At 40.9% G+C, this 24,689-nt stretch overlaps 3 protein-coding genes across 4 annotated transcripts; 1 reads left to right on the top strand and 2 right to left on the bottom strand.

Annotated features, from left to right (window-relative positions):
* Positions 1 to 3,292: 3,292 nt before the first annotated feature.
* Positions 3,293 to 7,035, bottom strand: LOC117854129 (signal recognition particle 19 kDa protein). Of its 2 annotated transcripts, XM_034736423.2 has the most exons (4): positions 6,908 to 7,035; positions 6,567 to 6,789; positions 6,359 to 6,458; positions 3,293 to 3,631 (listed from the first exon to the last, which is right to left on the bottom strand). In XM_034736423.2, the coding sequence occupies exons 2-4, from the start codon at positions 6,753 to 6,755 to the stop codon at positions 3,498 to 3,500; spliced, it is 423 nt and encodes a 140-aa protein (XP_034592314.1). In that variant the 5' UTR covers positions 6,756 to 6,789; positions 6,908 to 7,035; the 3' UTR covers positions 3,293 to 3,497. The 2 variants fall into 2 exon arrangements, with proteins under 2 accessions (XP_034592314.1, XP_034592315.1); XM_034736424.2 differs by lacking the exon at positions 6,908 to 7,035 and having other exon boundaries at positions 6,567 to 6,901.
* Positions 7,036 to 14,002: 6,967 nt separating this feature from the next.
* Positions 14,003 to 14,783, top strand: LOC117853945 (eukaryotic translation initiation factor 1A). Its single transcript, XM_034736222.2, has one exon. The coding sequence runs from the start codon at positions 14,109 to 14,111 to the stop codon at positions 14,541 to 14,543; it is 435 nt and encodes a 144-aa protein (XP_034592113.1). The 5' UTR covers positions 14,003 to 14,108; the 3' UTR covers positions 14,544 to 14,783.
* A 3,925-nt stretch (positions 14,784 to 18,708) lies between these two features.
* On the bottom strand, positions 18,709 to 24,277 carry LOC117852926 (RNA-binding KH domain-containing protein RCF3). The gene is made up of 8 exons (XM_034735233.2): positions 23,391 to 24,277; positions 21,698 to 22,150; positions 20,584 to 20,832; positions 20,000 to 20,227; positions 19,550 to 19,629; positions 19,369 to 19,477; positions 19,155 to 19,281; positions 18,709 to 19,074 (listed from the first exon to the last, which is right to left on the bottom strand). Exons 1-8 carry the CDS (start codon positions 24,123 to 24,125, stop codon positions 19,058 to 19,060), a joined length of 1,998 nt encoding a protein of 665 aa, XP_034591124.1. The 5' UTR covers positions 24,126 to 24,277; the 3' UTR covers positions 18,709 to 19,057.
* Between the last annotated feature and the right edge of the window lie 412 nt (positions 24,278 to 24,689).

Genomic DNA, 24,689 nt, shown 5'->3' with positions numbered 1-24,689 from the left:
GTCAAGTTAGAATGATTTCTTCATCATTCTTTTGGTAACCCTTATCCTTTCCATTTTACTTTAGTAGTACTTGAATACTTACTCGCATACTTGAATACTTACTCGCTTTACTTGCATGTTCCTCATTTGTGGTACGTAGCTTATTCGCTTATTTATATTTGTTTTTGTCGATACACCGGAGCCAAGAACGCATTTATCCTCGACCCCGTCAGACCCTGAACAAGCGAACCTCATTTACAAAACAACAAAAGATTAAGGATCCACAGTCCAAATCACCAAAAAATTAACAAAACATCACCACATCAAGCTTATGTATCAAAATTTCTTACAGAAATAGAGCAACCAAGACTTAAATAATGCATTATGTTGAACCAATCAACAAGGACAAGCATTCAAGGATGAGGAGATGTTTCTTCGTATCTAGGAAGAGAAGGAACGAGGCTAGGGTTCTAGGCATGCAATGCATGGCTGGGATCACATGCGGTTAAGTGGGCTTGCAGGTGAGCGAGCCAATTTGAGATAAGTGGCCCAAGCCTTTGCAGGTATGCAGGCTCCAATTAAGATTTGGGCGATTTTCATGCTGGGCCCAACAGTAATAGACCAAAATTAATGAATGGGGATAAGTGGACTCAATTTTCAGACTTAATCTCTACTGTTAGGCCATTCTTAGTGGAGTTTCACTTCACCGTTTTGAAGAGTGCCACATCATCTTCAAAGATTTAAGTTGGTGAATGAAATAGCCCCTCACAATGCATAGTATCATGTCATGATTTCATAGGCTATTCATAGTATTTAATTATTGTATGGTGTTGAGATCAAATATGCCATATAAATATGTAACCACTTGTAATCGTACCTAAATTGTAATTGTACCTAAATTAAATAGTGGCACACTAACCATATGGCCACATAAGATCGACAAAAGTTATGGAGATAAAATAAATTGCTCTCAATGGGGGTTTTACCATAATTTCAAAGTCTAGGTAACCGTGTACATAGGGTTTCATCCTTATGAAACCCAACTCTTCTCTCCCTTCATAAATTTTATGCCATGTCACCATTTTTGCCTATGTGGCATGTCATTTGATGAGTTTGAAAGCCTCGTGAAGCTTGCATTGAAAATGGCCCTATAATATAAAACAAATAGTTCTATGGGTTTCTGGCATACATGCACAGATGATCTATTATGAGCAATAAAAAAATTGATGGCAAAAAATTTAGTGAGTTCTAGAAAAATAAGGTAACTAGAATTTCAACCCTAATAATGTACGAACTTTATTAAAATCATGTTTACCATAATAAGGTAACTAGAATTTCAACCCTAATAATGTACGAACTTTATTAAAATCATGTTTACCATAATATATATGTATAGGCTTCGCCTATTAATAAAGCAAGTAACACTTATTTTATTTTTTACGTCATCTGAAACTAGAGAACACGGTTTTTAATAAAGCAAGTAACACTTATTTTATTTTTTACGTCATCTGAAACAGTAGAGAACACGGTCAAAAACCGGAGTAAAACCTCTTATTTGTACGCTAAACCGGAGTAAAAAAGTGAGTTGGGGAATCGAACCCACAACCCTCCGTCTCCCCGTCAAAAGATACAACCACTTGAACTAAGTTTTGATTTAATTCTAAAGCACAGTGTGACATTTTTTAACCGGTGCAAACGGCTGTCCAAAAACTTGGATCGTACAGCTATCTGTTCCTTGGTAGTACAAAAATTCTTTTCCTTGCATAAAAACGTATATGCATGCACACGTAACAGTCAAGTATTTTTTTTAAGTTGTATTTGTTTATCACCTTAAAAGAAAAGGGAACGTGTGGGGAGTTCACTTACACATGGCAACGTTGCACGCTCATCAGCGTCGGTGCAGGCTGGTTTGTGCTTAGAAACAGGCCCACGCCTACTTAATACATGTACGCTTGCTACCCTCTCGATGCTACTTAGGTTGGACCATGTGTGAAATATAATTATTGCTGACTTGGATAGAGATTAGAATTGTACCTGTTTTGTCTAGCGGCCTTGCTTAAATGGAGAAGGAATAATGAGTATTGGAATAGAAAGAAATGTGTATTGATTTTCAGCAAATATATATTGAGTGGACTAAAAATAGGTAACGGGGATAAAAAAAAATTCACGAGTTTTAAACCTAGCTCAACTGGTTAGGGTGGGAGGTGTGGTCATGTACTCTAACCATCCAGATTCGAGTCCCCCTCTAGCTCAAATTTAGATGCCTATTTCTTCCTTGAAAAATTGCTTATCTCCTTCTAGGTTGATCTAAAAAGTATTGTAGATTTGAAATATTTATGTTGTTCAACCTAGATGGAATGAACTCATCTATTGATAATTAAACCTACATAAAGGTATATCACTTAGATAAGTAGATCATTATTGTAAAAATCATGAAGATTAAATAGTTGTTCATGGAGAATGATGTGCAGAGAATACCATATGACCAAAAAGCTTAATGTGTTATACACTTTTTTCCTATGTGATTTTTTACTTGGGACCTTTTTCTCACATAGATTTTAACAAGCCTAACATATGCAATGAAATAGCGGTGTATGTACTATTTTTCTCCAAGAAGCTTCCTTTAGGCTTTTGGATAGAGCGAATTTTTAACAAATCACAATATTTCCCCAAGGGAGACATGTAAAACGGGCCTCTCCGAAAAAATGCTAAAAGGGGACTATTGTAAAACTGGACTCTCCAAAAGAGTCCTACCTGGCTTAAACCAAAGAAAATAGGGAATAGGTTGCAAACTCCTAGTTCAGGCCTACATGTACAACCGCATTGTAATGTCAAAACAAAATTACTATGCAAGGTTCAAGAATATAAGGACCAATGCTTTTCAACAGTCTGTGGAGGATATGACGAATGAGCTAACTTGAATGGTAGCATCCAAAATGAGTACTAGGGCGACACGTAATGCACAAGATCAGTCTGAGTTTCTGAGGGGACACTAAGGTAAGAAAAGCAAAAGCATGTAAACAACCTCACCTTGTGCACATTACATTAGTTACAGTAATTAATTTAACCCACGGAATGAACAGCCTCAAAAGGCAGCTCTTTGCTGCGATGTTAGAAACATATAGAAAAGTAAACGCACAAAAACTTTGTTATCGTAAAAAGATGACGACGTCCAGGCGTCACCTCTAGAAGTTATGTATGAAGAATAAATATCATCTATGGGTCCCGGATGCAAAACCTGCTCTATTGTATTCATGAAATTTAGTGAAGCATCTCAGCTGGATTAGTAAAAGTTCTATCAAACAGCAGCATCTGTAAATTGGATCCCATGGTCATGGCTGCCACATTTTTAGGTGTACCATCTGAATCTGGAGACTACAAGAAATATGGGTATGGTAATTTTCAAATGGATCAAAATCCCACCAAAAGTCGCAATGATTTTTCAGGCCTCAGAAAGACAACTTCCACAGAAACTTAACATGAGGTTGAATAGAAAAAACAACAGGATGATACTGCCATCACTTTTTCTTTTTCCCGCCTTTTGTGTTCTTCGAACTGCCGCTGGCTGAAGAACTGGGTGCTGATTCCTGCTTCTTTGTCCTTCCATGATGCTTGGGAACTAGCTCTGCTATTTGGATCATCAGCTGCTTCTCTGTAACATGTTAAAGCATGTCAATAAGATACAAGTCTAAAAATATCTCTTACAAAGACCAAACCTTGGCAGTGCATGCTAGCAAAATATAGCATCGAATTTCAAGATTAATTAGAATACAGCATCATATCGTTGCAATCAGCCTTTAAAGTCTTTCTGGACAGTCCTTAAAACCTCTATTCAGCTTAATGAAAACCTCCTCCAGGTGATAGATGTAGCCAAGATGCTACAAAATCAGGTATAACCAATCCAACACTAAAGAAACATGTAAAACAACTATTCCACCATCCATTCACACAATTGTGCTGATCTACTGATTGTTCCGCAGTAGTACTGCAAGTAATAATATACCGGAAATTCATATCAAGATCTTTATCAGATCATGCAGCATCCAAAACGAGTTCAGAGATAACTCATTCAGCTGTGCATATTTGAAAGATGCATTTGGCCAACAGAAAAGCTACACATGGTGGAAAATTTCACTAAGACACTAGCTAATTAATGAAAGAAGAAGCTGAATTTGAAAAGAAGCACAATATATCACATCAAACAAGATGAAATAAATAAAAAGAACAATTGATGAGATAGTTAAGACACTTTCCCATAAACCCAACATATGAACAACAGAGGCATGTTATGTTTACTGAACAATTTAATGCAAGTACCACCTGGGACTCTTGTAAGGCAAAAAAATTTTCCTAGCAAGTCAGGATAAGAATCATGGCACCTCGAACTAACAATAACGGAAGTTCCCAGAGCATCTTTGTCAACATGATAGATGACACAAAAGATCCATGTCAACAAGGAAACTTGCCTCTGAATCTAGTTTCTTTAGATCCATATACATGTGTTTTTTTCCCTAGTAGCTAATGTCAAAGGTCAAATAGAACATGAGGGGAAAAACTGGCTATTAACTCAAACTAGAATATTAGGCATGACAGTAAGTCCATATAAGACAAATAAGGTGCAAATAACTAGCCACTGACTTCAAATAAGACACATATTACTTGTTTCAATAAGAAAAAATTTACTAATATAAAATATGCTTTTCTTAAACATATATGCTTGCCCTCATAATACTGCAACAACTGCTTCTCCAGACAACCCAAAATGTTTGGCAATTTAATCACATTAGAAATAAGCATTGCGCCAATCAACCATTTCTCAACCATTTCTTTTCCCTAAATGGTATACCAGTGGGTTAAATGTATTGAAGACTTTACCATGACTAACAGTAACAGCAATGCCCTGAACTTCATTGGATATTCACTAACTATGATCCTAGAATATCAACAGTTATACAAAAGAAAAGACATATGCAGGGCACAGAGAAAGGAAATTCAGTAAAAGTAGGTGACAAAAATATGAAGACCCTCAATTACTTAATCCAAATGGAAACGAGAAGAGCCCAACAAAGACGTGAAGATTGTAGTAATTGAAAGTCGACCCAGCTAAGGGAAGGTTCACAGCTGAAAAATTCCAGTAACCCAGATTCAAGGAGTTCAAACAACAAGATGGAAAGTGATGAGCCAAAGCCAATTGCCCCCAATCTCTGAAATTAGTATTGTTACCAAGTGACCCAGATTCAAGGAGTTCACCCAACAAGATGGAAAGTGATGAGCTAATTGCCACAATCTCTGAAATTATTACTGCTAAACCTAGTGAATTAGTGGTAAAACAACTCCATTCATATAAACTTGGATTTTAGTAATAAAAGAAAATCTAGCAAAAAAAAAAGAAGAGTAGTCAAAAAGAATCGTAGAGCTAAACCAAAGCGAAACATTCAGCTGGACATGCTTCTGAATGACTGGAACATAGATGCACTACGTCACCAAGACTTAGTCAATTAGAGAAATCATTTAGCATCAATTCAAAGCACAAACAAGAGCCAGCTAATTGAGGAGGTACCGCACATCCGAAAAACCTAGTATTTTTTTTAAAAAAAATAGGCCCATGTTACCAAACATTTGAATGTGGATGACTAGCTCTGTGATGGGGAATAAAACCACAAAGCGTTTCATGCAACTATTGTGACATTGAGGTTAATAGACAGGAATAGACACTGAACCATGTCAAGTAGAACCAGACACATAGGTTTTCCTTGATTTTGTGAAGTGATTTAAACATGAGTCTAGCAAATACCAAACCAAACAAAGAGCAGAAAGAAATTGATTTAGAAAAATATGTATAAATATCTATAACTATAACATGAAGACATGCATGTTGGTGTTAATAGTCAATATACATAAACATTGAGGCATCAAGACAAAGCAGCAACATAAGTTTTCCTGATACTGTCAAAGTATGCATAATGAGAATTTGGCATACATCAAACCAATCCAAGAGCAGAACAAATCTTGGTTTTAAAATAAAAGGTACACTTATGTATGCATTCATAAACAACAGCATCAAGGCATGGACATAACAATAAAGCGAGTAAATCAACAAAAGTGAGATTACTTGACAGTAAGAAGCAATTCATGAAAATCATATTTATCAAAGATATTAGCATGTACCACTTTATTATCTAACTAATATCAACATCAGTGTGCCATTCCCTTCCTTGATGTGATCAACAAGACTAGGATTAGGGGAAACACTGAATACTGCACACTTGTTCTTCTTAGCTTAATCGATAGGAAATGCTTGCAGTCCCATTCCAAATAAAGCATAGGTGAAAGCAAGTTGCCACCAGGATTAGAATTATGTCAGTACTTCGGCACTCACTCGTTTTAATAGCAGGATTGACGGGGGAGCCGTCATCCTTCTTGAGCTGCACCCTGACCCTCCCCACCTGGAAGAAATCCCGAGGGTACGCCTTATCCAGCTACGCATAGAAAACAATCCACACAAGAACGCCCATCAGATGTGCAAATTAAGCAAGAACGGCTAGACTGCAAAAAGAAATAATCGAAGAAGGAATCAGGGTGGGTACCTCGATGGCGTAGGGGATCTTGAGGTGCGAGCAGCAGTCGGCGATCTCGATGCAGGTGGGGTCGGGGCAGGCCTTGCTGGCGGCGATGCGGCGGCCCTCGGCGACCGTCTTCTTGGAGTTGAGGTAGACCGGGTAGATGACGTTCCACTTCTTGATGGTGCTCCGCAGGTCGCCCCCGCCGCCGTCCATCTGCGCGCCGTTCGACGCCACCACGGCACAGATCCTGGCACAAGAACCGCAGGAGGAGCGAGGTTGATGCGGGCCTGAATGTTTCGAGAGATCCTTCGGCAGCAGAGGGTAAGGAAGCCGAGGGAGCTGGGAGGGACCGAAGGAGACCTTACCGTAGGAGAAGAGATGGAGATCCGGTGGGTTTTGACGGAGCAGTCGACAGGAAGAAACACAGGGTAGAACGGCGTCAATGAATTAAAAAGAAATGCTTTTCGCGCAGAAAAAGCTATGCCAAGTGATTTTGCAGCAACTACTGTACAGATTTTTGAGCTGGTTTTTTATAAAAAACATTTAAGTGGCGTAGTAATGATTTCTGGAAAATACGTTCCAAGGATGATGCAATTAGCACAAGTAATGTTTTATGATTAAAATGTGTTAAGTGGCGTAGAATGAATTTGCCACTTTATTCTTCAAGGAACATAAGTAAAGGGGGTGTTTTTGTAATTTTTAGTTGAAATCATATTGAATACCAATTAGAAGGACTAAACGTGAACTAATTATAAAACTAATTGCATAAGTCGTGGCTAATTCGCGACACGAATCTATTAAGCCTAATTAATCCATTATTAGCACATATTTACTATAGCACCACGTGATCAAATCATGGACTAATTAGGTTTAATGGATTCGTCTTGCGAATTAGTCTTCATTTATGCAATTGGTTTGTAATTACCTATATTTAATACTCTTAATTAGTATCTAAACATTTGATGTGACATGGACTAAACTTTAGTCCTGGAACCAAAGGGAGTGTTTGGTTCCTTGAGCTAAAGTTTAGTTTGTGTCACATCGAATCTTCGGAGGCTAATTAGGAGGACTAAACATGAGTTAATTATAAAACTAATTACACAGATGAAGGCTAATTCGCGAGACGAATCTGTTAAGCCTAATTAATCCATCATTAGCAAATGGTTACTGTAGCAGCACATTGTCAAATCATGGACTAATTAGGCTTAATAGATTCATCTCGCAAATTAGCCTCCATTTGTGCAATGGGTTTTGTAAATAGTTTATATTTAATACTTCTAATTACCATTTGCTAATGACGGATTAATTAGACTTAATAGATTTGTCTCGCAAATTAGCACAGAGTTCTGCAATTAGTTTTATAATTAGCTCATGTTTAATCCTCATAGCATCCGAAAATCTGATGTGACACTGCTAAAATTTAGCCGGTGGAATCCTGCTTAGTAACCTCGTATATAGGAAGAAAAGGGAGGATCGAGAGTGACGCACTTTTACCGTTCTCACCTGCTAACATCTGTACATCTTCTTTTGTGTGTTCTTTTTTACAGTCCATGGGCCGTTCCATACCTATCATAAATATCCGCATGTTGAGCTTAGGCCGAGTTACGCGTCGTCAGTGCGTCGCCACTGTTTTTGGCCTCCTACCATTTTGCCGTGAGATGTATGTCTGTATGGACACATGTGTATCATTTTTTACATGTAAGACATATTATGTAGCTGCAAAATAAATGATTTATTGTGGCTCATGTTTAACTTCCATGCACACCAATAGAGAAACACTCGTTCATATCGAATCATCTGGGGTGTTTGGATACGAGGTGCTAAACTTTAACAATGTCATATCGGATGTTCGGATACTAATTAGGAGAACTAAACATGAGCTAATTATAAAATTAATTGCAGAACCCTATGCTAATTCGCGAGACGAATCTATTAAGCCTAATTAATCCATATGGTGGATTAATTAGGCTTAATAGATTCGTCTCGCGAATTATACTCCAACTCTGCAATTAGTTTTATAATTAATCTATATTTAATACTTCTAATTAGTATCCAAACATTCGATGTGACGGGTGTTAAACTTTAACATGTTGGAGCCAAACAGACCCCGTACAGATAAGTCATCCGTACCGGTTGAAAATGAGCTAGCAGAAATATTCAATTGTCTGTGTCGGCTCTCTTATTCCTGGTGTAATTTTGAGTTAGTATGGATAATCCATTTTCGTGTCGGCTCGAAATTGCATCCCTATCTATGCAATTGGAATTTCAGCTTATATTCAAAAAAATCGTAACTTTTGCATTCGAATTCAGATAGAGACAAATTTTATATGAAAATTGTACAGTTTCACCAGGTCTACAACTTAGTTGAATAGTTTTTTATTGAAGTCATTTAGATGCTCAAATATTTAATCAAAATACTAGACAACATGCGAAAAAATTCCCTTTGTGTGCTGATATGTGGTATACGTGGGATGGTAATGAGGTATCGTGCGAGAGGCGAGGTTGTGAATTCGAAGGCTAGGCACCTCACACACGCATATCTTGCGTGAAATACGTGTGACTTGTGACAATAGAGTGGCCTTCATGTCTAAAAAAAATATTTTTGCTATCTTAATTTGTAAACTTCTATTTTTACTATTTTAGTCAGTGTAATTTTCTACATGTTGGTATAATCCGTTATTCATGCTGGTGCAATTGTCCACGGTACGAATAATGATGTCGGCATGTATAATCGTTCGTATTTGCATTGGCTTTGTGGTGCCAGTTTGTTTACTGGCATGAATGAGATTTTCGTGCCGGCAAGAATGAGGTGCTCTGCAGTAGTGGTGGGCCACACATTTACCATGTAACTTTACATATTTATTTATTTACATGTATAGTTCGTTCGTTTAATGTAATGAACTAATGATCACTTACTTATTGTGCCTCCCGCAGGCCACACATTTACCATATAGCTTCACCTGCATAGCGTAATATAATGAATTAATGATCATTTCATTTGATCTGCACTTTTTAGTCTATGGTTGTTAAATCTAAGAGAGTTTTCCACTATGCCAATTTTTAAATGTCCTAATTAGGTAATTACATAGACCCATTTTCGCACTGTGCGCCCTTTTAATTCAGTTCAAACCTGCTAAAAATTCAAACGTATGAGTAGGGAGAGACTTGCCGCCCTTTTAATGCACTACGCCGGTCTTCCTACTACCCATGTGGTGCTAGTGATACCCATGCAGCCATGCCCATGGTGTGAGATATCGTTGTGAAATTTGGCTAAAATAGGCGTGCAACATTTATTAAATTATATGAAAATTGGTTTGTTTTAAAACATACTTTGTAGGGTGTAAGTGAATTTTGGATTTGTCATGGACTATGAGTTGTGGCCTGGCTAATTGACTGCTCCCTCCATTTCAAAATGTGTATCTTGACATAACCTTACATTTAGATGCATAGCAAAATTTATATATCTTAAAAAGGTAAAACGACCTACATTTTGGAATGAAGGAGTAGCTAAGTAGCAATTGTGTTCCCTTGTTCAGATAAATCAAGAGAAATTAAGACGAAAGAATCATCTGGTTTGGAGCATCGAAGAACAACAGCTAGGTATGCGTGGCTACCGGCTAGATTGCCAAAGCAACCATCTTGACTCAGTTGTAAATCACGCTATTAAGTAAGGCGGAGAAAAAACACAAAATGCATGCACATGGAAGTGTGGAACTGAACAGTCCAAAATTTATAATGGTAACGTATTAAGCAGATGGATCCGTGGATCTCCTTCCGGCCAATAATTCTTAATTTTTTGTCATCAACTATGTACCGAACTTATTTGTTCATTTCTTAAAATTCAATCAAATTCTAGATGTACGCCATGATATTAAACGCTGAAGTCCATAAGAGACCCATGGACTTTAGATTTGTTCTACACTTCTACTCATGTATTTAACAACGGTACAGAAGCATTTTGTTTATATTCTTTTCGCTCATTTCCCTTTCTAAACAAGTACAAAAAGATTTTTAAAATGTTTATACCAAACCCCTAAAACATATTATTAGTAAGTATCCACATATTTGTTTCTTTTTTGTGTAACTGAACAATGCATATAATTAAACATGTAGAATCAATGAATGCGAATTTATCAAAATTGAATATGAAATTAAACATTCTTAAATTAAAATTAAATCATCATATAAAAAATTAATATAAACACACAAAACTAATTTTCTAAACACGTAAGGTACTTGTCTTGGCAAAATACATTACCACGGCGATGTGAATATCCATGCCAAATAATGCTACCGACACGAATATAACCTTGACTGTGACCCGGTGTATTACCACTGTAATGTTTGGGCTATGGATGCACAAATTTGCTAAGTTATATTGCACTAAATTGAGCATTTTACAAGTTGTTGAACCAATATGCATTAATTGCTAAATTATTGGACTAAATTGAGAATTTTACAAGTTATTAGACCAATTCGCACCCAACTACCAAGTTATTATATGGTAGGTGCAATTTACTCAAAGCTATTTATAAATATAGCAAAATTATACTTATATAAAACAATATACCAAAAAAAATATTTATATCTTTTCAAGTATCTAATACAACCAAACGTCGCAAGCTAATTTTTTGGAGCAAGCTATTTTTAAAGTAAAGTCTATTTTTGACCATCCAATTATCGTGTCAGCTTGGTTTTGACAATGAAACCCCAAAATCAGGAATCTTTGACCACCAAACTATTAAAACCGTTCACGGTTGGCCATCGAGCTGTTTTGATGGATTGTTTTGCTGATATGGATGCCGCATAGCGATGGGCCCACAAGGAAATAAATAATCTTTGAGCTAGATACCATCGTTTCCCTTCCCCTCCACCCATTACCTTCACCGCGTGCTCCTCCGGCTTCTGCTCATGCCGCCCCTACTACGCGGCCCCATCTCGTCTCTTTTGGCCAAATCAAACTGTAAGCCACTGAATCAGACTCCCCGTCCAGCCAAATCATGTTGTAATCTCGTCTCTATCATGTGGGATTAAACCTTCCCCATGCTTGGTATTATCGAATCCATGGTGGACGTTGCCCCTTTCAAGTCATCTTCCCCAAGTCTGATTGTATCCCAAAATTGGCATTGTCAAATCCATGATGCCTACGAAGGACACCAAGGACCGCGGTAGTGCCAGGTGACGGGCACAGGTTGTTGGTGCTCATTAATGATACAGTTTACCCCTGTTGACATGAATCTAGTATCATAACCATTGATCATACCTAATAATCGTGTTGTTTTCACATATGCATTGTATTTTGAAGGACATTCTATTTTCGCAGGAATTTGGATTATAATGGAGCATAATTGGATGAGGCCTAGAACCAGCGACAGCCTAGAGAAAGACAAAGGCCAGAGTACCCAAAAAGGACCTAGGCCGATCTCCTATGGAGCCCAAGCCAATCGGCCTAGGTGCCCAAGATGCCCATTCATGCTTATTTTTGGCGAGCAATCCTCCAGGAAGATTTAAGGGCTAAGTTTATGAGGATATGGCAAGTTGATCTTGAAATCAAAGCGAAGCAAGTGAAGATTTTGGAGGTTATCAAAGAACCATTCTTATCCCGAGATTATTATCGAGCCAGGTTAAGAAGACTTGGGAACGAAGGGAGGCGCTAAATGCTAAAAGAAAGGACCAAGCCGATCGGCCTGGACCCTCCCAAACTGATCGGTCTGGGCTATTCCTCGATTTCCCATTTCAACCACGACTTCCCAAGACTATAAATACCCCCATTCTCCATTGACATGAGGAATCCATTCAACGCATTCATCGCCAAGCAACAGAGAAACAGAGGAGCCTGAGGAATACCATTCTGGAGAGCCGATGGCCGTGCTGTTGTCTAGGGATTAGCCAAGCTAAGCCCTAGCCGACGTGGTAATTCTGCGAGGTAGATCCACGCCGGAGTTCTGGAACTAGAATCAACATATCAAATAGGATCCTGGTGGAGATCTGGTGATGTACAATCATTCATGGTGAAGTAGTAAATATGTTCCGATTCTTGAGCGATCAAAGTGCCTCCTTCTATGATTTCATGCTTTATCGGGTTTACTTGCTTTCAATCTATGATTAATGATAGATTGCCTGGGTTGTTCATGTGGTAGTGGTGGCTAGATTTACATACCTGATCTACCGGTGAGTATTACATGTTATTTATGCTCATGCTCTTAAACTGCCTGTGTCGATAGTGGTATCGTGACAGGGTCTACTTTCGTGTAAGGTGAGGATTTTCGGGAGTCAAACCGGAGGTGTAGATTTAAAGAGGCTTTGAATGAGAATCTCAACTTTGCTATCTTGCTCAGAATTACAACATATGCATAGTTTAGATTTCTCTAAATTAGTTATCTCTTGCTCATATCTACTATCTATGTGTATATGCTAGATTAGACCTGAATTCTTCATAAACCTGAATCATGTTGGCAATCCTAGTTAAAATAGTTTTTCATTATATGTTCTATGAATTGTTAAACCTTAGGGGAATACTCTAATGCAGGGGTGGATCCAGCTCCACAAATTAGGAGGCTCTTTTTCTCCTTCTTCTTTCTCATCACTCTCTTTTCCTTCTTCTTCCTCCTTTTGTTTTCCTCCTCTTCGTCTATGGTTAAAATTTGCAGGGGGCTTTGGGGGCTCCATGGGGATCCATGGGGTAGGGGCTTTGAGGGAAGAACTACAACTGATGCATGTGTTTTGCGGTTCATGAACTGGCACGCTAACAACCACCACACAGGGCGGTAATGCGAAGAAAAGGAGAGAAGACTGGGAAGAAAGAAGGAAGCGAAATGGGATGACGTGTGGGGCTCAAGCATCAGCGAGGTGGAGAGGGGGAAGGAAGATGAGGTGCTGACATGTGAGCCCAATCGTCACGTTGCATCCACCAGCAAAATTATCCATCAAAATAGCCCAACGGTCAGATATGAACGGTTTCAATAGTTTGGTGGTCAAATATTTCTGGTTTTAGAATTTCATGGTCGAAACCAAACTGAGACAATAGTTGAATTACTAAAATAAAGTTTAATCTATCTTTTTAATACCTTTTTAATACCGTCTCCGGAGAAACCAAACCCAAATCGTAGCGGAAATTGCTAACGATTGACCATCCCCTCCGATTAGGTTTCCAATCGATTCCGTGCGTGATGCGGCAAAAATCAAAAGTAGAAAGGATTCCCAATCCACGACGTATGCAATACTTTTGGGGAAAACAAATAAAAAAATCGCAAAGGACTCTTCCTCGAAGCACAATCGCGTATCGGATACGAACTCTTTTCCTTTGCCACGACTCCGTGTGTGTCCACCACTCCCCCCGCTTATCCAGAAACCGACCCCGCTCTCTCGATCCCAGCCGTCGACGACCCCCAACCCTAGATCCAACGTCTCAGGCCCCTCCTCCCCCCGTCCCCCGCTTCCCCGCTATAAACTCTCGCCGCCGCACCTCCCGAACAACCACCCCACGACCGCAAGCCGCACAACGCCCCTTTCCCCACCTCCATCTCGCGCGCCTAGGGTTTCGTCTCGCCGCTCCCCACCGCCAAGATGCCGAAGAACAAGGGTAAGGGAGGCAAGAACCGGAAGAGGGGAAAGAACGAGGCCGACGACGACAAGCGCGAGCTCGTCTTCAAGGAGGATGGGCAGGAGTACGCGCAGGTGACCCGCATGCTCGGCAACGGCCGCTGCGAGGCCATCTGCGTCGATGGCACGCGCCGCCTCTGCCACATCCGGGGCAAGATGCACAAGAAGGTCTGGATCGCGGCGGGCGACATCGTCCTCGTTGGCCTCCGCGACTACCAGGACGATAAGGCCGACGTCATTCTCAAGTACATGAACGACGAGGCGCGCCTGCTCAAGGCCTACGGGGAGCTCCCCGAGACGCTCAGGCTCAACGAGGGTGTCGACGTCGACGGGCCCGAGGACGGCGAGGAGGGCAGCGACTACATCCAGTTCGAGGACGAGGACATCGACAAGATCTAAGATTTCTGTTCCTCGCGGTTACTTTCTTATATGTGACTTCTTATTGTTATGTTCTAGTAGCATGTGGTGATATGGTTTAGGCTGGCTGTTATGGATTTGCACTTTTGCCAGCATAATCTTGTGATGCGACGAGAGATGTGGTTAGGGTCTGAGGTGGTTAAATAATGGCGGATTAATTTCGTTTGAATCTGGTACATGCTGTTATTACAAATGCTATACTGGTGGTTTGCTATTGTTGTTCTCGATCGTGTTCTCTGGTTGGTTTATTTGGCCGATTGGCAGCAATTCTGGTTTCGGTCTATAATAATTTGGGGATGTGATGGCTTCCTGGGGGAATTTCAAACCTAAATTCCAATTCACCGGATCCTCCTGCCGGTGAATCAATGTTAGAAAAGGATTCCTTTGCCCCTTTCTATGATCCGGTTGCAGTGTAGAGCTAATTTTAATTTGGTATAGGGAGATTTGTGGTTTGATGCTTGTCTACACAACTCTGTTCATATCAATCATAGCTCTTCAGATTAAATGTTTGAGTAATGTTAGAAAAAGGGTTCCTTTGCCCCTTTCTATGATCCGGGTTGAAGTGTAGAGCCAATTATAGTTTGTTACTAGAAGGGTTAATGATTTGTGGTTTGACACTTGCCACTCTGTTCATATCAATCATAGCTCTTCAGATTAAATGTTTTGAGTTGACTATGTAGTATGTACATCAGAAATTGTTTCTTTTATTCGAAATATTGGTCTGTGCTTTCTTGTTCAAAGGCTTTCTAGGCATGTGAGACATTTTGAGAGATTTCGAGACATTTGCTAGTCTGGTTTAAAAATTCATCTAAGATTGAGATCCTATGCACATTTACTGGGTGGTACTTTGGTGGTATGTTGATTTTTAGTTTGATTCATTGCATTAGGTGTTACAAATCAGGGCTTTCTTTGTACATCAACACTGAATTGTTAATGTAAGTAGTAACATTTGTCTTTTCCTTGTTGCTCTTGCTTTATTCCTGGCTACTGTTGTTCAACAATTTGTATTTGTTGCTTGTTTTTATTTTCTCTGTTGTTTCCCTTATGATACTTGTCGTTGGGTTTTTCTTTGGTGCCATCTATGTGTTGATTTGTATTTTTTTTATTTTATAACAATATTGCAAACAATTCTTGACTCTTGGAAGGCTTATTATTTTGTTCAAATTATTTTTGTTTATCAAGACATGGTGATGTTTGTTGTTGCATGCAGAATTTATAGCCTTGTGATGGAATGTTTAGGGGGTGTTTGGATCCTGGAGCTAAAGTTTAGTCCGTGTCACATCGGACATTCAAATACTAATTAGGAGGACTAAATATGAGCTAATTACAAAACTAATTGCAGAACCCCTAGGCTAAATCGCGAGACGAATCTATTAAGCCTAATTAATCCATCATTAGCGAATGTTTACTGTAGCATCATAGTGTCAAATTATGGACTAATTAGGCTTAATAGATTCGTCTCGCGATTTAGCCTAGGGGTTGTGAAATTGGTTTTGTAATTAGCCTATGTTTAATACTCCTAATTAGTGTCCAAACATTTGATGTGACAGGGGCTAAAATTTAGCCCGGGGATCCAAACACCCCCTTAGATGACTTTGCTGATTGCTGTTTGGTTTTAGCTGACAGTATCTTAGTTCCATCAGACTATCAGAGCGTGTCTCATCTGCTGTGTTCTCTGTCGTCTCTCTTGCTGAGGGGAACTTTTTAGATGCTATCTTGTACAATCATGTCTCGAATGAATAGCCAGAACGCAATCTTGTAGAATCATGTTAGCCAGAACTACAAGCGTGTTACTGATCCAGAGGTCATTACTTTCTAGAAACACAGAGAAGTAATTCAGCCCTAATGAATCTTTGCACGCCTAGCTGAAATGTTATATTTTGACACAATATTTGGTGAATCAGACTGTATGGAACTACATTGGAAAATTGTTCTCGAAAAGTCGGAGAAATTTAGAAAGCTGTAATTGCTCGATAGACTGTTATGCCCTCTTTTGATTCTCCATAAAAATACGAGGGAAAACGAGCAGCCCTAAGAGCAACTCCAAGAGTTTTCAAAAAATTCTTCCTCAAAACCTCGTTTTGTTATGTTAAATTTTTTTTCCCCCAAAACATATCAGCTATAGCATAACGCTAAAAACTAACCTCCTAATATTTTAAATTAGGTCACGTCATCATATTGAATCTTTTTAGTTAGGCCGCTGCTCATATGTTTTGGTCCGTATTTGAATTGACAACTACTTCTTCGTGTGGATACCATGGACGCAAGGAAACGACCAATCCAACACGGTAAGAATATCGGAACACCAAGGGCATTCACACCTGGGACAGCACACACAATATCTGTGAACTCCAGAAACCTGATGGAGGGCCCCATAATTGCTGTGGCTGTGAAATCATCTCTGCTTGCTGGGGCGGCGGCCTAGGTTTAGCGTATTCGGCAAAAATAACTCATCCATCAAGTAACTGCACCAAAAATGGAGCTGTCAGGGGGAGAAAATAATTGCATATCTATACGCAATGCAGCATGACTGCAAAAAAAACTGAAAGAAAAACCTTGGACGGCGCTGCTCATCAATATCTTTCAAATAGGGATGAAAAGAAATGCTAGTAAGACAGAACCCAAAAAGAAACCAAACCAATTTAAATTTTTTTTCTTGGTTGATATGCAAAAGCTTCTGTAGGCTGATAGTTCAAACATAATAAAAAGCCAAATACATAAGCTGATAAGCAAAGTTGCATATCATCTGGGCAACAAGGCAACATAAGAAGAGTGATCCACAAAATGACAGAACAAGGCAACATCAGAAACTACAATGAGAATTTGAAGAGCGATAAAAGATGCTACTTGTAGAAGATGCTACTCTGCAGACTGACAGATTCAAGAGCACGATAAAAGAGCTCCTTTTCTAGCTGTATAGACTCCTTACGCTAAATAACTAGATAACCATACTGAGATGCATAGAACTGGAGGAACCAAGTTCTACAAATTTTACATCGCTTTTTAATAGTATAATCATAGCATAGTTTCATTTATATGTCAGGTCATGCAAGATTAAGCAGAAACAGTAGTTGCTAACTTTCACACAGGAACATTGAGCACCGTATTCCTGTGAGCCAAACTGACACTAAAGCCAGTCTGATGGAAAGGCAAGATGTACATAAAATTGTGGTTAGGCCACGACGAGATCCAGAGCTACCAGGCCTAATCGACAGGTAAAATCAAGACCACATGACCACCCACCGGCATCACTGATTCAACATTCGAGCTAAATCAACAGAGCAGATTGCCTCCATAGGTCTCACTAGAAAAAGGGAGCGAAGAGGAACGGGGAGGAGGGACAGTACCGGAGACGAAGAGGTTCACGGAGGGGTCGGCCTGGGGTCGCGGGACGGGTGGCTTCGGCGGCACGAAGGCTGATATGGAGAACATGCGCTGGAAGCCGGACCTTGCCACAGCCGTCGCCCCTCGCTCTGCCGGCACCACCCCACCGCTGCAGCCGTAACCCCGCCGCCGCCAGCCCTCACCCCGCCGCTGCCGCGGCGCGCGCGGGAAGAGGCCGCGGGGGAAGGGTGGTGCTCGCGCGTGCGGGAAAGGTCGGGCTGGCGCGCGGGAATCGCGATTCGGGGAGGAATCCAAACACTAAAATATACACGGTGGGTGGCTGTTTTTTTTATCGCGAAAAGATTGGGAAAGGTGTGGGGGAACTGTTGGAGTTCTTTTTTTTTTCATTTTTTCCTAAAAAGGATATTAGGGGTAAGATTAACAGTCTTTTGAAGTTGCTCTAAGCCACTAACAGTTTGGCTGCTTGACCACCGAAATACATCTCACTCATCAGTCAGTACTTGTTAAATTCTTTTGCCACAACTCACAAGCATGAATAGCTCAGATATACACACTGTTCGCTTCAGCTTATCAGTCGACTTACCAGCCACCGAACAATGTTTTCCTCTCACAGCAAATCAGCCGTTTCAGTTTTTCAGCCGGCTTATAAATCCAGCAGGCCGACACGGATGTCGGATGCAATACACGCAGGGATCACAAATTTGCAATTAAAAAGGAGAACAGAGGAATCCAGTACGGCGACCATCATGCATGCATCAATGCTTTGTACTGTGTTACCTTGGAAGGTCAACAAACCGCATAGTTGAGCTTGAGCACTCAAATGACTAGGAAGATATATTCAAGTTCTAACCAAACTACCTGACCAATTAGGCCAGCAGCCATCTATGAATATGGAAATTGAATCAATCGATAAAACGTCTACTATCTTACAACGATAAACTAGAAACAAAACACATTTTGGCTACTTAGCATTACACCTAGGGAAAAGATAAATGTGAACTTATCCTAACACTTCGCACACGGAAACATGACCCTCCATTAGACAAATTACAAATAATCACATGGACACAGAGGTATTCTACCTAAAGGCCATTAACTGGAAAATTTGACGATATAACACCTACGACATGCAGCAGAGTCCACTTAAGTCTTCAGCTGTCATCTTGGACTGAAATTTTAAAAAAAGAAAGGGGAAATAGTTATATATTGCTGAAAAGGAAACAAAAAACTAAAGGAAATGATACTCACTGCTAAGAATAAATCCCTGCAGCAAACTCTTAGCTTTTTCAGTCTGCTCAGGGGTACCAGATATTTGTACAACTTTCTCTAAGACGTCAGGTCTATCATCAGCGAGCTTTACAGTAGCACCAGACATCTGTTTCCAACGAACAGTTAGAAGGCAATAGTAGATGTAACTGTCCTCCCTTTGGTACTAAAGAAAACCCAGAATGTTATACTGCACCTCGCTTATTTGGGCAAGCTTGCTACCAGCCCTCATGGTGAGGCTTGCAACAGCACTGTTCGGTATGACAACTTCTAATGTGCTTCTAGTCACTAGAGGAACGGCAAATCTGATGGAGGACAAAAGGATGTGGTTAAGGAACAACCTAACATAAGAAACAAGAGGAAGGATAAAGCATTACCTTTTTGTAGCATTTTGCCTGATATCATCATTAATGTTGCTACCTTGCTCATATGATCCACTTGCACTGCCTCCACTATCCTGCAATTGAAAATAACATATTGCACAGTTCAAGCAATCGCTAGAGGTAACATGAACACAAAAGTGACTATAACATAGAACGAACATTATGGATCATTTATTATTTCTAGCATTGTTTTTTCAAGTAGAAATGCAGAATGCAAGGTTGCTGATGATAATTAACCAAAATTTAAAGAAATAGAGCGAGCACATTTGGAAAGAAATAAACAAAACAAAATATAACAGAACATGCAGCAAAAAAGGAGACCAGTGCAAAAGATACATCAAAGAAAAATAAAGTTTATATAAGCGTCTTTTAAACAACAGTCCAATAATGTATAAAAATCTCTTCCTCTACTGACATCAAGGAACATTTGTACATCAGATCTACCTTTGAGTGCCACGAAGCTGCCAGTTGTGGTGCTTGGTGGTAAGCACCCATTGGAATATCATTTCCCTGGTATGGTCCTCGAGGTGAGCCTGTTGCTGGAGAAATGGCTCCATGTACATTAATGTTGCCGACTTGAATAGGACCAGACATCTCACGGTATAGATAACTCCTTAATTTTGTGGTTACTTGCATAAGAGCATTCCGAGCAGCTCTAATCTCTCCAACAATCTGCAAGAATATAATGGATCAGCCACTAGATAAAAAGGCTAATGAACTTAAAACTCAAAAAGATATAAAAATTATATCCATGCATGCAAAATCTGTGATGGCATGTATAATCAAAAGTTCTCTGCAAATAAACAAGCTACTGATCTGAGCCTCTGAGCTCATGTCCTGGTACAAGGTACATAAATAAAACTTTTGGTTGGTTTAGAAAAACAAAATAGCCGCTATTCAAGAAACCCCAATTCGCAATCCTCCTAATTGCCAACGCATTGCTACCGGAACAAACTGCCTAAATTAACATGTACTTATCTTGCTAAACATTGAAAATGGAAAAGTCTTTTCCTGGGATGAGGACAAACCTGTATGAGTTCATCAGACTCTAGGGCGCACAATGGAAGATCTTCTCTTGGTAATATCTGCACATTTGCACTAGTCTGTCTCTGTATATCAGATAATGACCCCTCCCTTCCATCAAAGCAAGCAATTTCACTTGAAGGTACAAGTAGTCTTGTTGTGATAATGTTATCCTTATCAGGGCCAAGGTCTACAACATGAGTTTGGATGTGCAGCAGTGCTTCCTGAGCTGGAAAAAGCTCATGGTCTGGGCCCTATATCAAAAGCACACACAAAACCATATAAAAATGGATCCTTCAGGATGGAAAAGCAATCTTACAAATCAGTTAAGATGATAATTAAGATAAGGTACAAATAGACAAACATTCCCAAAGTAAAGAATAACAGGATATTAAAACCAAAAACAGACTAGAATATTTGAAATGCAGATAGCAAAGCGATGAATTGTGACAAAAGGCCAAACTAACTTTACGTGCAAGCACTGCTGTAAACTTTCTCAATTAGTAGTAGTTAACTCAAAAATATCCTAGGGAATGTTGTCCCTTGTATAAAATCATATCTGAAACTGGAGAACATCCTAGAATAACAAATAGTATAAAGCCCTATTAATTCATTAACAAGTACAAAGCACTATCTGACTGTCATCAATCGATGTCGGAAAGATTTGGTTTAAAAAGGGGCAATTTTAGCTAACAGCCCACTGTAAATCTGTGTTAGCGGGCCAAGAATTCTACTTATCATCAGTGAAAACAATCACTACATTGATAATCAGTACATTGAAAATATGCGTCCTTATTCGAGTCGAAGACGACTGGAACCTAGGTAGTGGGGCATAAACCCGTAACACCGAGTTGTGATCCACGTCACTTAGTACTAAATTTAAATATAGGCCTCATTTTTACCTAGAATAATTGCATTTTACAGTGCCAAGAACATATGACTTTATAGGAGCAATATAACTAATATCAGGAATGTAATGTGAGAATGTTCCCAAATTCTATCATGTCACCTTTGTATCACTCAGGTAGCAATACCATGATATACGTATCAGAGCTCAACTGGTATTCACACTCAAGCCAAAATAACAAAAACAGAGAGACACAAAATTATGCGATTTACCTCTCTGGATGTGATGATTACTACCCTTTCGTCAGAACCAGCAATAATATCAGTAAGCCTAACATCAACACCAACGTCTGCCTGTAGCATCTCTATTATTCCATCACGTGTTGAAACTAAACTGCTAGCCTTGTCATTTGGGCAAAGAATTCGAAATACGATATCATCGTATAGAATATCTGGATGTTCAATGACCTTGCCACCATTTGAATCAAACTCATATCCTGGTGGCTCCAGGCTAATGTTGTTCCTAATCTGATCAGGTCGCCCGTAAGTTTCTTCATATACAGGCATCTGCTGAACACCACCCAAGTATTCATCTTCCTGAGAAATTCGAGGCTCTGGTGAATTCATTCGCCCTCGGAAAGGACCACGATCACGGTGTAAGCTTTCCTTTAGGCGATCAGTGATTATTGCTACAGCCTTCCTAACACAATTTCCATCTCCAACAACCTGAAATATCATGAGGTACACCATAGAATGAGAAGAGAGTTATAGTAAAAGAGATTTTTCAAATAAAGAATGTTGTTTATCCTTTTTTATGCATATATATTCGCAGTGATATGGCTAAGTATAGAGCACAAGCCTGATCATTTTATTTAGTACTCACTTGTGCAACCGGCGTTCTACCCACTTCTAATACAAGAGCAAATAATCTCCTAGCCTGATCTCAAAGGTGGTTTTCCCACCATGGACATGGCATTTACTAGGCATGATGCAGACACGTAGTTGACCCAGCAAACAAATAAATGGTGTACCCAGTGCGAAAGCTCCCACACAAGGTGGGGTCTGGGGAAGGGAATTCCTAGATAGTCTTACCCTTGCAAAATTCTTTTAAAATTCTGCAAAGAGGCTGGTTCGAACCCAGAACCTCTGGGCCACAAGTGGAGAGTTTTACCACTGCGCCAGGTCCACCCTTCTCCCAGCAAACAAATAAACACACCAAAAATGTCCCTTTTTCTCTCAATCATGTTAGCTTCATGGGCTACTGTGGAGCATCCAAATTCCAAGCATCTCAAGAAAGGTGCAGAAGGGGGCAAACTTTCTTCATCTGCTCAGTTAATAGTAGGCGCAAGGCACTGGCACTCAGGTCAGAAGGGATTCTCTGGCCACGGCATGCATTTCCACATCAAGAAGGTTATCAGTGTTACCACTGACCTCTGCTTTCAGAGAAGTGACCACTGTTAGCACTGACCTCAACTTTCATCAGAATATAGATTACCCAAAATTAGTCAAATCAAACCTATGTCCCAAGAACTGGGCAAGCAGCAAATGCGCAGCATAACCACCAGTACTTTGGTGCTTCATTACAATGCACAGCCACTAATGCGGTAGATCTTGGGAATCAACGTGTTCAATAGACATAATGTGAAAGCCAGTAGGAAGTGGTCATCTACAGAATCCTCAATCTTGAGTTAGAGATAATGCATTTTTATTTCATGACGCTTGCAGCCTTACCTATGTTGGCAGATGATGCATTTATGGAGCTTGAAGAGTAGGGAACTATTTCCAATCTCCCTTTGGTTTTGACTTCTAATCTTATTGTTCACTGATAATAGTTTACCTTAATTAATCTCTGTTCTCATGCCTATTGCTTGCATCTTTGAACATTCATGTGTGTTCTTACCATCCTCTTGCACGAACCAAATTGGAAAAATCACTAGCACATTATTGTAGCAAGCAATTGTCATACCTGTACAACCTCCTCGGACAAGGACACACAGCGTGGAGTGTTCTGGTCGCGCGGCAGAATCCTGATGTGTGTCTTGGTCTCCATCCTCATCTGCTCGATGATCTTGCCACCCTTGCCGAGCAGGCATCCAACGTGCAGTTTGGGCACGATGAGGCGCGTTGTGGTCTTCCCCCTGTCCCGCGGATCCTTCCCCCTGGGCCCGTACTCGCCGTCCTCGTCGCCATCCTCGGCTTCCGTCTCAAGGATCCGGCGGTGCACCATGAGGAGCGCCTCCTGCGCCGGGGAGTACATGGGCGGGCGGCCGTCGGCCTCGCGCCGCACGCCGTCGACCGTCTCGATGATCCGGACGTAGTCGCCCGCGAAGGGCGGGTGCACGGTGACGAGCGCGCCACTGTCGTCGCGGACCTTGGCGATGAAGCCGGACGGGAAGCCGTAGGCCTTGCATTCGGGGCACAGGATGCGGAAGGAGGTGGTGTTGGACGCGGCGCCCGGCGGCCCCGCGGCCGCCGACGGTGGGGGAGGCGGTGGCGGGGGCGGGGGCGGCGCGGCGTCAGGGGGGAGGAACCCGCGGCGGTCGGAGCCGCCGCCGGGTGGCCCGCGGCGATGGTAGCCGGAGTTAGGGTTCTGGCCGCCGCCGCCGCCGCCGCCGCTGCGGCGGTCGAAGCGCTGCTTGGAGCGGGGCGGCGGCGAGTCCTGGTCGTAGTGGTAGCCGCGCTTGGAGCGGGAGCGATCCATCCTGCCGGATCCGGGAGCGGCTGCTTCGTTTTTCGTTCTGCTCGTTCGATTTGATTCGGATTTTGAGCCGCGGAGCGACCGATACGGAGAGCTCGGGATTGATTTGGTAGGGTTTACAGAGGGGAGGGAACCGGGGGAGGAAGGGGAGGCGCCATGGCAGCGGAGGCCGTCTCGCTGGTGGAACGGGATTGGGTCTGGTCCGGTCGGGTCGGGTCGAGGAGCGTGCCCTGAGATGTGCCCGTGTGAGTGCCATGTTATTACGTGGCAGGTTAGGATCCGGCAAGGCAATGTTATCGAAGACCGGATGCCATCAATTTATGGTACTCCATGTGTAACAATAAAATTGAGGTACAATGTGTTCTTTCATATTTCGATGCGAACTCTAGATGAGCACCGTTGTAAGTCACATTAAGTTTGCAAAATGACCATGCACGGCATAAATTATTTCTACTACAGTTATTGTTGTTCAACTTTAACATTTGTATATGATATTATCCTGATAATTAGCAAGCGGTACCAACCAGAGTCGCAATGCACTCAATAAAATCTCGAGAGTCGCAGGAG

Source organism: Setaria viridis, chromosome 4 (genome assembly GCF_005286985.2).
Source record: "Setaria viridis chromosome 4, Setaria_viridis_v4.0, whole genome shotgun sequence".
Classification (NCBI taxonomy): Eukaryota; Viridiplantae; Streptophyta; class Magnoliopsida; order Poales; family Poaceae; genus Setaria; species Setaria viridis.
This window is presented reverse-complemented; position numbering and strand designations above follow the sequence as displayed.